At 43.9% G+C, this 13,572-nt stretch overlaps 1 protein-coding gene across 2 annotated transcripts in view; it reads right to left on the reverse strand.

The window, feature by feature from the left end:
- The window catches only part of GAS7 (growth arrest specific 7), a 368,988-nt gene that overhangs the window by 11,462 nt on the left and 343,954 nt on the right, over positions 1 to 13,572 (reverse strand). For both annotated transcript variants that reach the window (XM_083148154.1, XM_083148153.1), the window contains 3 exons: positions 13,162 to 13,240; positions 8,227 to 8,355; positions 3,850 to 3,973 (listed from right to left, as the gene is read on the reverse strand). In XM_083148154.1, the coding sequence (XP_083004280.1) occupies positions 3,850 to 3,973; positions 8,227 to 8,355; positions 13,162 to 13,240 (332 nt within the window). The remainder of the gene's footprint in view (positions 1 to 3,849; positions 3,974 to 8,226; positions 8,356 to 13,161; positions 13,241 to 13,572) is intronic.

The raw sequence follows: 13,572 nt of genomic DNA on the forward strand, positions 1-13,572 counted from the left end.
ACACTCCCTGGGGAGCAGTGAATTACATCTCCCAGAGTCCATCAGCGAGGGATTTAAAAAAATCGGTACAATTTTTTTTAGCCTGTACAGGCTGTTAAAAAACGGTACTGTAACGGCTAAAACGGTACAGTTGGAGGGTTCTGTTAAAAGGTACTAAAAGGTTCACATTGAATACGATACACTACAACAGCAGGCGTTTTGAACTGGGGGGTGGGTGTCATTCTGATTTAATTGGACTCCTGCGCGTTTACACAAGCGACCGATTTTCAGCATCTGTGCATGTGCAGTTACAGTATGCGCAGACGCTTGGTGCCAGCGGGCACAGCGAAATACATGTTCGCCATCCCACTCGCAAATAGCAGTCCGGGCATGGGGCGGCGGCAGGGGGCATAGCCCATGGGAATGCCCAGTGGTTCCTGGGTGTTCCCATGAAAACGCTGGGAGTTCCCATGGTGATGGCCCGGGGAAGCGGGTGCAAGGGGCTCACAGCTGACATAAGTGGATGTCAGCTGCCCGACGTCTTCCCACACAGGGCGCTTGCAGATCTGAGACACCACAGAGGTGTCTCAGATCTGCGAGCGCTTGAGAAATCATTCGATGGTCTCTGACCATCGAATGATTTCTCCCCCGCACCCAAGGCTGCGAATGGATGATTCTGCAAATCATCCTCCATTTGCAGCCGTGCGGGGGAATGAGGGGGGCAGGCATCCTGCGGCCACACACTTAGTCCTAAATGGTGTTTAAGTCCACACAAATTTGCAGCACTGTGTGTGGACCAGAATAAGATCCTAGATGTGATGTGATCTAGTACCAAAAGTAGGGGCTGCACATACTTTTTGTACTTTGCAATGTGATATGCACGGGAGTGCGCATCGCAATGCAAAAACGTACCATGTATGGGCCCATAAACACAATAATAATCCAGTTTAATCTACTTGGTTACTTTGTGACATCCAAAATCCAATAGTTTCACATTTTCACCAAATTGTTTTACTCCTTCATTTACAACATTGAATAGATTTTTTCCTTGTGTGTAGCAATTCAAACAATTGCTGCTAATTAGGCCTAAGAAAGACTCAAGCATTACAGCAGGGCAGCGAATATATACACAGCAGTACATAAAACGTTACTAATCCCATGCTCAGCAAGTGCATAAGTAAAAGCACAGTCCCATAGATCTGTCTCCATGCAGAGCCCCAGGGGTGCCTCAGACAGCAATCCATGGAATTGCGGCTACTGACCGAGGACGTGTGGAGTATATATATTACATTAGATAAGACATTGGTGTACTGGGAGCTCCAGATTAATCTTCAGATAACACATTACTTCACAATCATCGGAACATTATTGGAGCCGATTCACAGAGAATTAGATATTGACTTAATGCCAAGAGAGTACTTACAATGAATGAGACATAATGCAGCAGCATTAGACCAAGATGGCCTATCTAAATTAATGATAACAGCAGGCGCAATAGATAAGAGGTGACATAAAAAAGGACACAGCAGAGGATAGTGCATAGGGCTCATTTACAGAGTTGCAAAAGCATTGAGTACATGCTCAATCCAGTATGTGATGTATATCTGTACTCCTACGCAAAACAAGCTTCCGGATTTCACCTAAAGCAGACCCTTTACCAGTAAAGTGTAGTGAGCCCTGAAATGTATCAAACTATAAGAATGTGCGCACCATTGACAAACACCAGCACAATGGATAGTTAGACACCTAGTAGCATTCAGAGACCAGCTAGAACACAAGCAGTAACAAAATGGTGTGACTGCCGTAACAAAACACCTGTGACCAATCCCAGCTCCTCAATCAGACTCTGCATACCACTGTGAGAGATGAGGGAATTAGCACATTACTAGGTCTGAGAAGCTAGGTGCCACGGTGCCCGGAGCAAGGGCAGGTTTGGGACGACCCCCCCCCGATTAGTAGTACCGATCGTACCTTTATATGAAATAAACCCACTTCTACTATTTTACATTAGACTAGGTGGCCTGTGCAAAATTTACCTATAGTTTTGACGGAGAGATTATACATAACACTGCAGATTGTCCTTGCAGACTGGGGATTGCTCCGTCACTGCTGCTGTGACAGTGGTTTGCAGTGTGGGAGCAGCTGGGGTGGATGGTGATTTGTCTCTGGCTTCTGTTCGGCCACGCTGTGGTAACTTGCAGCCGAGATTTCTCCCGGTGGGTGACGTCATTTGGCTTCTCCATCTCAGAGATGGGCAGTCAGCTGTAGTGCGGGTCACCGTCTAAGGAGTGATGACTGCCAATCTCCAGAGACGGAGAAGCCGAATGATGTCACCCGCCGGGAGAATTCTCAGATGGAGACAGATCACCATCCAACCGGGCTGCTCCCACGCTGCAAACCACTATCACAGCAGCAGTGACAGAGCATGCCCCAGCCTGCACGGACAATATGCAGTTATATCTATAATGTCCCCAGGAAAACTGTAGGTTGGGACAGCTCTGCGGTACCCAATCTCTCCATAAAGGAGCTGGGCGGGCGGGGTATCGGGCTAGCAGGCACAGCTCCGGCACCCTGTAATCTTTCAGCGCCCGGAGCTCATGCTCAGCCCTCGCTATGCCCCTGCTGATAAGCAGTTCTATCATGGACATAATTATTGTTCTTGTCTCTGTATCTGACACTACTCCAGACACAAGCTGTATGTTAGCTCCCTCCCCACTTTATAGGATACGCACTGATTTATAGGCAAATTTGGTAGCATTCACCAGGAGCAGTATGAAAAAGTTTACACTGTCTGTTGGGGTGGGTTGTGTGACCTATGGGTTGTTCCTTGCTAAATGCCAGTAAATTTGCTCCTAGATAGAAAAATTCTATTTCAGTCTATGCATGAAATGATTATCTCAATGAGCTGAAACATAACCACATCTGAATTTTTTTTAATCGATTTCATCAATGGCTTTGTTTTTTAGTTTGTTTTTTACAAATTGATTTTAAACCAAACCAAAACACTTAAGGGTGGTTTCGCCAAAACCAAAACAGGTATTAGAAGGAGCATTTAAGGAAGTGTTTCTCATCTTGTACACAAAAAAATAAAATTTTCCAGTGGGTCAGTTACTGAAAACTCATCTATATTTCTTGACGTACAATGTAGCACTCAACAAAAAAAAAAAGTTTAAATGAATAAAGAAGGAACCCCAAAAGTATTACAACATACACAAGCATACAATCACTTATAAAGCAAAGATACTGGGAAGGACTGCACATACAGCATATGGTAATGAGAACCTGCAACACTCCTTGCACATGATGTAATAACTTTAATTGTGGGGAATGGGGATAAATCTGCACCGGCTGGCGCTACAGCACCCGTATAAACCCCAAACAAGACAGTCCCAATCTTATGGATCTCAGTTGGGGTGCAGCCAAAGACACTGGGTAGTACAAAAATAGAGAGGACAGAGAAGAGTGTCTTCTTTGTTGGCGCACAGAAGTAAAAGAAGAAATGATGTTTGTAAATTTGTATTAAAATTACAATATTTTTATTAAGTATTATTAAAAACGGTCAGATATCTGAAATATCTCAAATGATGTGTGTAAAGTAAATAAAGCAATTTTTTTAAAAACGGTGTCCTTGTATTTTTTTGTTTGTCTTAAATTTATTGGAGTATTTCTGATGACAAATTGGTATTTTTCAGGGAATTTGTGATTATATTGCACCACTATTGTATTCTATAAAGACCCTGAGTAAATTGTTGTGGTTCTTGTAATTTTAATACAAATTTATAAACATAATTTCTTCTTTTACTTCTGTGTGCCAACAAAGAAGACACTCTTCACATGATGTAATAAGACTGTTATATAACTCATGCAAACCTGCTTGTGTTGACTTCCGCCGAGCCTTCTTAATATCTTCTTCTGTCTTGTTGCTCAGTTTAATTTCTAACTGTTGTGTTTTCACTTCAAGATCTTTCTGCCTCTCGGCCAAAGCTTTCCTGGCCTTTCAGGAGTAAAACAAATGGGCGTGAGACATGTTGAGTGGATCTGTACCTCATACTGTATATACTGTACTGTACAGAAAGGACTGTGTGCCATTAGGGTACTTGTGAGTTATCCGGGCGCCCGATGTGGTCATCGCATGCCATTATAATAAGCATACGATACGACGCGATGCGACGCGATTTTCCATCGCGTCGTATCTCGTCGCATCGTATGCTTATTGTATGGTATACAATGGTATGCGATGCGACGCGACGCGATGTTTACACTTCCCGCCCATTTTTAAACCCGCCCTCTGGCACATCTGGCAGAAAATCAGTGTGAGGTAGTTTCCAGAGGAGAGAGCAAGTGTTTGAGTGAGAGAAATTGATTTTCAGCATTGTCGCATATTACTGAGGTGAATTATTGGACATTTACCCCAATATTGCCCCATTTGGCCCTTTACACCTGCCCCATTTCACCCCTTACACTATTATTGCCAAAATGGCTGTGGTTGATGGCATCTTCAGCCTCCCAAAAACAGAGGAAGAGACAGTCACATTCCTGCAGGAGAAAGGGCTGCTCCCATTGACTGCCACATGCCCAAATGGCCACCCTATGCGCCTGTCCCTGAAAGAGCGCAAATGGCGCTGCTATATTAAAAGCTGCAGCAAAAAGCAGAGTCTGCGGGCCTCCCTATTCTATCCTGGGTGCAGGCTCCCCTTCATGACGATCCTGCGCTTTATCTGGTGCTGGTGTGATGAACTGACATCAATTGAATTCTGTGCCAAAAATTTGAAACTGTGCAATAAAAGCACCATCTTCTACAATGCCCTGATGCGGGAGGCATGCCAATGTGATTTAATGGCACAGCCACAGCAGCAGATTGGAGGCCCAGGGAAAATGGTGGAAGTTGATGAAACCCTCTTTGTGAAACGCAAGGCCAATGTTGGCAGAGTACTCCCACAGCAGTGGGTGTTCGGAGGAGTGTGCCGGGAGACAGGGGACTGTTTTATGGTTGCAGTTCCGAAAAGAGATGCACCCACTCTCATTGGTGCAATTGTGCAGCACGTGGCACCTGGCAGCACCATCGTAAGTGATTGCTGGCGCGCCTACCAAACCAGTGAACTGGAGCGGGCTGGTTACAGCCACGTGCGGGTAAATCACCGCTTCAACTTCGTTGACCCAGAGACTGGTGCACACACACAGAACATTGAGCGACTTTGGGGGTGTGCAAAATGGCGCAACAAACGCCAGCGGGGAACAGCACGCCATCATCTAGATTCCTATATGCAGGAGTTCGTGTGGCGAAAATGCCTGGCGAGAGACAATGCATTTGAGCGTATTCTGCATGCGCTCACGTTAGTTGATAAATCATGATGTTGATTGAGATTATTGTGTGCTTTATGATTATTTGTTATTCTAATTTATTTCATTCTTATGTTAATTACACAGTTATTACCTTTAATTCAGTTGTCCTTAATGTGTCAGATATGCATGATATGGATGAATGATATTGGATGCTCACAGCCACTCCACTATCAACGTGAACCCGAAGCGTGGCGAGCGCAGCGAGCCCGCGAGGGGCAGCGGTACGCGTCCTACGACCTTTTCATGCCCTACTATCCACTAGGGCGTGGAGTGAGAATATAATAGTGTGGCGAGCGCAGCGAGCCACCGAGCCCGAAGCGTGGCGAGCGCAGCGAGCCCCGCGAGGGGACACGGATACCTTCACAGGTAAGCGCGTCCCTTCACGGGCTTCACAGGTGTCCACGTCGCCATGGACACCTGTGAAGCCCGCGAAGGGACGCGCTTACCTGTGAAGGTATCCGTGTCCCCTCGCGGGGCTCGCTGCGCTCGCCACGCTTCGGGCTCGGTGGCTCGCTGCGCTCGCCACACTATTATATTCTCACTCCACGCCCTAGTGGATAGTAGGGCATGAAAAGGTCGTAGGACGCGTACCGCTGCCCCTCGCGGGCTCGCTGCGCTCGCCACGCTTCGGGTTCACGTTGATAGTGGAGTGGTGTTAACAATGGGGATGGGACTGACATTGTGTCACTTTTTGGGACACTTTCTTGGGTGTTTTACACTGCAAAAATCGGGTGGTATCGCATCGCATCGCATGCCATGTGGTTAACATGCGATGCGACGTGATCACTTTACATAGTACCCGATGTAAAATCGGGTTCGGCTGGTCATCTCGTCGCGTCGCATCGTATGCCATTTGGATAACATACGATGCCATGCGATGTAAAATCGGGTTCGGGTGGTCATCTCGTCGCGTCGCATCGCATGCCATTTGGTTAACATACGATGCCATGCGATGCGACGCGATGCGCATACGACCAAAAATCGGGCGCCCGGATAACTCACAAGTACCGCCATTAGATTTGAAGTGAAAATTGTATTTAAGCGCTCCATATTCAGGAATAAATAAAGACGGATATTTTAAAACATGAATCTGAAAACTTGTATTTAAGTAAATAACTGGGTGAAAGCATTTGCTAAACTTATCTTACAACATACAGTACAGTATATAATCCTATGATATTTGACATTTGTTAGTACAACACAATAATCACCGAAACATGTGTCCCTGTATATTACATTTGGTAGAACAAAATGGAAGCCTCCACTGTATACACTTCAGCAAAATGGTTAGGAGCAATTAACCTTTTTTAACAGTTTGCAGTCTTTTGTACTTGGCAGACCAAACCTAAACAATGTCAAATTCAATTAGCCTTGATGTTATGGTTAGCCGCTTTTCAGTGCACAGGGCTATTCAATTACATCCCAATAAACTGACAGGCTGCACTTACTGTAACATGGATTTCTGCTCACCTGCTCCTGAGGCTTGAACAGAAATCTGCAGTAAGGAGTGCTTTCTGCCCTTATCGCAAATGCCTTAAGCCACAGCTCTGGGTACTTATCCCAGAATATTTGGGTTAACGCATGTTAATCGTAGAGTTACCGTAGATGAATTTGAATGTACATAACCCTGGGCAGAAAAGTCCCTGGCACAACACTTTTCCTCAGACAGTAAGATATTGAGGCTAATTGAATTGGGTGCTGTTTCCAGTGCCAGTACTACCACTAAACAATGCCAGGAGATCGCTAAGGACACAATGGTTTAAAGGGGCACCTAAAACATCTCTCATTTTGGGGCAGATCGAGTCATAGACATAATTTATCATTTCTTATTGCCGCTAATAATGGCAATAATTAATAAAAATGTGCAAGGATGTATTATAATAATTAAAAAAAACACATGCAGAGACAAAGGTCCATTTTTGGTGATGATTCCAATGCATCCTGGAGCTTTGTAAATCTGACAGCCTACTGTATTATATATACAGTATCTGCTGTGGTCCTTCCTCCTTTGATCCTGGGGACACAATATTTGCTATAGTTTTCCCAGGAATATTCTGCAAAATTAAAAAAAAGAAACAAACCTTCTGTGTTTTCCTACTGGTAGCCCCATACTGAGGGGCGGCCACTAGTATTGAAAAGACTGTAGCTGCAGTTTCTCCTCTGTACAGCTATGATATTACAGCCCAGTGCCACATTCATGCACCACAAGAGACAACTAGGTGGGTGCAGGGCAGCCTCCGAGGGTGGGCACCTAAGAAGGGGGAGCTCTATCATGCCCAGAGATCTGCTTCTATCCTTGGCAACTGACAACTGTAGAAAAATCCCTAATAAATGTGAGTTGTGGATCAAATATGTTCTAGAATGTTGAGCCTAGTAATCCTGTACCACACTATGGTTAGTGTTAACCTTATAGATTGTAAGCTTGCGAGCAGGGCCCTCCTACATTTTGATTGTCTGTAAATACCCTGTTTTGTTGTATCACTGTCTGCTATTGTAAAGCGCAACGGAATATGCTGCGCTATATAAGAAACTGTTAATAAATAAATAAATAAACCTGGCCCTATTACTTGCAAAAGGCTCTAGAAAAAACAACAACAACAACAGAGACAGTGGCCCTTATGCCTCTGGTTCACTTGCAAAGGCAAATTCCTTCCTAAATGGACAAAACCATGTGCACTGCAGCTGGGGCAGATGTAACTTGTGCAGAGAATTAGATTTGGGTGACTTACAGTATTTTGTTTCTGTGCAGGGCTTTATTTTTACACTGCAATATAGATCTCCCACCCAAATCTAATTCTCTCTGCACATGTTACATCTGCCCCCCTGTAGTGCACATGGTTTTGTCAATTTAGTGAGTGGGTTTTTTTCCGCCATTTCCAGGTAAGTACCCTGAGACCCACTTACCTTTTCCACTGATGCATAACGGCTGGCAAGCTGCTTCCGTAGGTCTGCTATGTGGTGGTCAAACTTTTTCATGTCTTTTTTGAAGTTTTCTCTGAAATTCAGCAGCGGTTTCTCGACCTCGCTTTGTAACTATATGCAGAAGGGAAAACAATTAAGTATGAGCTACTGTATACAGCATTAAACATTACATTTCTAAAAAAAACATTCCATTAGTAATTATTATAAGAGAAACAGTAATGACACACAAAAAGCGGCCATCACCAAACAATTTACTCTGGACCTTCAGGAAGCAATGACGGGCTTTTCACTGCTTCCTCAGATTCAAGGAGGGTTTCCCGTGGAGAAGTAAAAGATTCCTCCAGCGATGCCCCTGATTAGTGTTATGGTGCCCATACACGGTGCGATGGCACCGTGCGATGCAATGCGCGCTCCCGCGGGCATCTCATCGCACAGTACAAAAAGTATGTACTGCACATACTTTTTGCACTGCCCTCGCATCGCATGCGATCCAGCCCATAACATCACACCGTGTATGGGCACCTTTAGAATCAGTACTACTGCAGGATGTTGTTTTCAATTTCGCTTCTCAAAACATATTGCCACCTCAGGATGGTGTAATGAGGCTTGATGGGGGAGAAAAGCAGGGACAACTACGGCCTCCTGCCTCCTCCCCATTGCCCGCCTATGCAGTATCAGTATCAGTGTAGTGATGTAGTGTTAGTGAGCGCTGTGCTACACCCAGGTGAACATATACAAACATAATGTGAGCAGTTGATTTTGTATATATAGATGGATGCACTTTAGGTTTAGCTCTGGACAACTGGAAGTGACAGAAATAATATATGGCGCAGTGCTGCCCTGATGTAACCACTCACGTAAGTGTCACCCACACTTAAAATACCATACAGACAAAGAAAATTGTGAAGTTGGTATACAATGAGGCGCAAAAATACTTAGAAATACAACAAGATGTGGTCTTCTTTTTGCTGTAAGCGATCTTTTTCAATGGATTTTAGGGTCCGAACCGTTTTATCATTTGCCGGTATTGATCCCAGAAAATAAAACAATAAAGAATATTTTAACAACGTGTATAGTGTCTATTGCAAATATTTCTTTCAAATATAAGTAGTGTGTGCGTACCAAACTCACGTTTGTATACGCTGGTGTCAAATATATCAAGGTATCTTTCTTGGTGGTGTTCAAGAAGCAGAAGATTTTTGCTTGAAGCAAACAGTGATTCTTCCAAGTCGTGCTCAAGAAGAAAGGAGACAAGACAACACAAGTGCAATGTGTAGATCTGTTGTATTTCTACAAGGTGTGTCTAAATGTGTGTGAGGAGCTGAATTAGCATACCTCACTCACCAATAAGTGATGGGAAGAACATATATAAAGGTTTCTTTTATGAAAAGAATGGGCGTACCCCAACTCACGGTATTCAAGGTGTTATTCAAGCATATAAAGGTATCTTTATATCTCCTCAGGTTTTTGTGGGAAGCAGGGGATTATTTTGCTTGAAGCAAAGGGTGATTCTGGCAAGTAGTGCTCGGAAAGGAAGAAAAAAGTGCAATATGTAGATCTGCTGTATATATAGATCGGACGTGCAGAATTATATGTGAGGAGCTAAATTAGCGTACCTCACTCACCAGTGAATGATGAAAAAAAACATATAAAAAGGTTTCTTTTATGAAAAAACTGGGCGTACCCCAACTCACGATAATCAAGATGTTTTTCAAGCGCATAGGGGTGTCTTTTTTGTCTCCTCAGGATATTGTACAGATGTCCCTCGAATGATCTCGGAAAGAAGTTTTGATATACCAAGAATCAGGATTTATCACAACTGTACAATCTTAATTTTAAGATAAGAGGACGTTTATATGAGGCGGGCGTACCAAACTCACACTTTGTGTGCTGGGCCGTCCACACATAAAGGTTTCTTTGGATTCACCAGGGTATAGGGCTGATGTGTGCTGTCGCCATATATTGTCCAGGGAACATATAAAGAGAAAATATATCCCCAATGTAGACACAGCCACAATAAATATAGGTCTAGGTTAAACTAAGGGTACAGGCTTAGTGCCACCACCCAAAGTGGTGAGTAAGGTACGCCATGTACCCTTAGTTTAACCTAGACCTATATTTATTGTGGCTGTGTCTACATTGGGGATATATTTTCTCTTTATATGTTCCACATCAGCCCTATACCCTGGTGAATCCAAAGAAACCTTTATGTGTGGACGGCCCAGCACACAAAGTGTGAGTTTGGTACGCCCGCCTCATATAAACGTCCTCTTATCTTAAAATTAAGATTGTACAGTTGTGATAAATCCTGATTCTTGGTATATCAAAACTTCTTTCCGAGATCATTCGAGGGACATCTGTACAATATCCTGAGGAGACAAAAAAGACACCCCTATGCGCTTGAAAAACATCTTGATTATTGTGAGTTGGGGTACGCCCAGTTTTTTCATAAAAGAAACCTTTTTATATGTTTTTTTTCATCATTCACTGGTGAGTGAGGTACGCTAATTTAGCTCCTCACATATAATTCTGCACGTCCGATCTATATATACAGCAGATCTACATATTGCACTTTTTTCTTCCTTTCCGAGCACTACTTGCCAGAATCACCCTTTGCTTCAAGCAAAATAATCCCCTGCTTCCCACAAAAACCTGAGGAGATATAAAGATACCTTTATATGCTTGAATAACACCTTGAATACCGTGAGTTGGGGTACGCCCATTCTTTTCATAAAAGAAACCTTTATATATGTTCTTCCCATCACTTATTGGTGAGTGAGGTATGCTAATTCAGCTCCTCACACACATTTAGACACACCTTGTAGAAATACAACAGATCTACACATTGCACTTGTGTTGTCTTGTCTCCTTTCTTCTTGAGCACGACTTGGAAGAATCACTGTTTGCTTCAAGCAAAAATCTTCTGCTTCTTGAACACCACCAAGAAAGATACCTTGATAAGTTTGACACCAGCGTATACAAACGTGAGTTTGGTACGCACACACTGCTTATATTTGAAAGAAATATCTGCAATAGATACTATACACGTTGTTAAAATATTCTTTATTGTTTTATTTTCTGGGATCAATACCGGCAAATGAAAAAACGGTTCGGACCCTAAAATCCATTGAAAAAGATCGCTTACAGCAAAAAGAAGACCACATCTTGTTGTATTTCTAAGTATTTTTGCGCCTCATTGTATACCAACTTCACAATTTTCTTTGTCTGCACTTTAGGTTTAGTCCTAACATTATTATCCAAGAGCCATTTACAATAGCCATGATATCAGTACAGTGTTTACGTTATATATCTAACGCAGCTATCAGAGCAATAATCCACTTCAATCCAGACTGCCTCCCTCCCGCCTGACACGCTCTACCTCCACCGCTTCTACCCCAATCAGCCATTGCTCTGCTGATGACACTGTCAGCCTGTTCTTATTTAACTCATACTTGCTGAGAACACAATTACTAGGAGTACCACACTTCTGTCCAGGATTGTGGAGGGGCCTGCTTCTTAGTCTGCTTTGCTGGATAGGTAAAAGCCCATACACACTGGGTGACTTTGAGCTGAAAGCCGCTCAAAACAGCATGTTTGAGCGGCTTTCAGCTCAAAGCCGCCCAGTGTGTATGCCCCAGCGGTGAGCTCTGCTACGCGCTCCCGCATTATCGCCGGGAAAGGTGCTTATCTGTTTGTAATACCAGCAGATGAGCAGCATTGAGGACGGCTTTGCATAGCGCTGCACTATGCAACGCCATCCTCCCCCCCTCTGTTGGCGCCGGGCAGGGGGAAAGCCGCTCAGTGTGTATGCACTGAGCGGCTTTCCCTGCAGCGGTGATTGACATCATCGCTGTCCATACACGCTGGGCATAGTCGCCCAGTGTGTATGGACCTTTCGTCTACTGAAAGGCCCATAAACACTGGGTGATTTTGAGCTGACAGCAGCTTATGGGGCCTACACACACAGCGATCCCTGGGCATTTTCTAAACAATCTTACTAGATCGCTTAGAAAATGCCCCTACATCACTGTGTGTGTAGGGGCATAGCAATAGCTATCACCCTGGTGATTAATATCCAGTACGGTGGATAAATCAAGTTAATCGCCAGGGTCAGGGCCAGAGTTCTCATCTGTTACACTGGCCCTGACATCGCTCAGCGGCGCAGAGCTCTGTGCTGAGCAATCTAAACCATCTAGCATCGATCGGAACGCTCATCTACCCTTATCTCCCTGCTGCTTTTTAGCGTAAAAGCCACCCAGTGTGTACAGGACAGCGGTGAGCACTGATGCGCGCTCCCAAATCATCGCCACCCGCCGCACATCTGCTGGTATTACCAGCAGATGAGTGACGGGGTGGACTGCTTTCCATAGCATCTTGATATGGAAAGTTGTCCACCCCTGTGAAAATCGCTGGCAAGGGGGAAAAATAGCTCAGTGTGTGCACTGAGTGATTTTCAGGCTGGCGATTTTCATATCATCACTGTGCATACACACTGGGCAAAAATGCCCTTTGTGTATGTACCTTAGACCTAACATATATAGCATTGATATAAACACTTGCAACCAGTGGTGACCCCATGGCCCATTTGACACCCGGTGCATTTAGTACAATCCATATGCTCTATACCAAAAAAGGTGGCATGGCTTTGCAGTGTGGGGGCATGGCTTCTCGTGGCATGGGTGTGGTTAAGCATCCTGACCTCCATTTTCATAACTTCGGGGGGTCCAGGTACAGCGCATCAATTTAAAGTGCAGCTTCCAGTTCTAGTCACTGAGTAGGAGCTAAAACTTAGGTGTTACCCCTCAGTATTCGAAAGCTGGATGTGGCCTGCAACTCCGATCCCCCATTGTGACACCACTGCTCGCAATGTTCAGATACTTACATATGAATAGACCCCAATAACCCAGCATGAATTACCTTTGAGGAAAATTTAAGATGAACCTCAGCCTCATCCGCAAGACTTTTCTTTACTTGTGCCCACGATTCTCCCAGGGTTCTGGAAAATACCAAGTTGGACAGAATTGAATAATGTAGGATGTAAATACAAATGTAAGTTACTTATGAGTCATGACATCAGTAATATATTTTATTTAGTGTTTGGTAATGGTCATATTTAGCTGATTTAGACAATACATTAAATACCTCCATATATTCTATCTTATTCCCATGTATAATGCAGATTTGTTGGGTAATAAAACCTAAATACATACAAACAGCAAAATTATGGACTGAATATTATATTCATTCCAATAAAGTACATCCATAGTTACACTACAGAGAAGATATACACAGTGCACATGAACATGACCAACAACCAGACATAGTATA

The sequence above is a fragment of the Crinia signifera genome, chromosome 6, assembly GCF_055691185.1.
Source record: "Crinia signifera chromosome 6, ASM5569118v1, whole genome shotgun sequence".
In the NCBI taxonomy this organism is placed as follows: domain Eukaryota; kingdom Metazoa; phylum Chordata; class Amphibia; order Anura; family Myobatrachidae; genus Crinia; species Crinia signifera.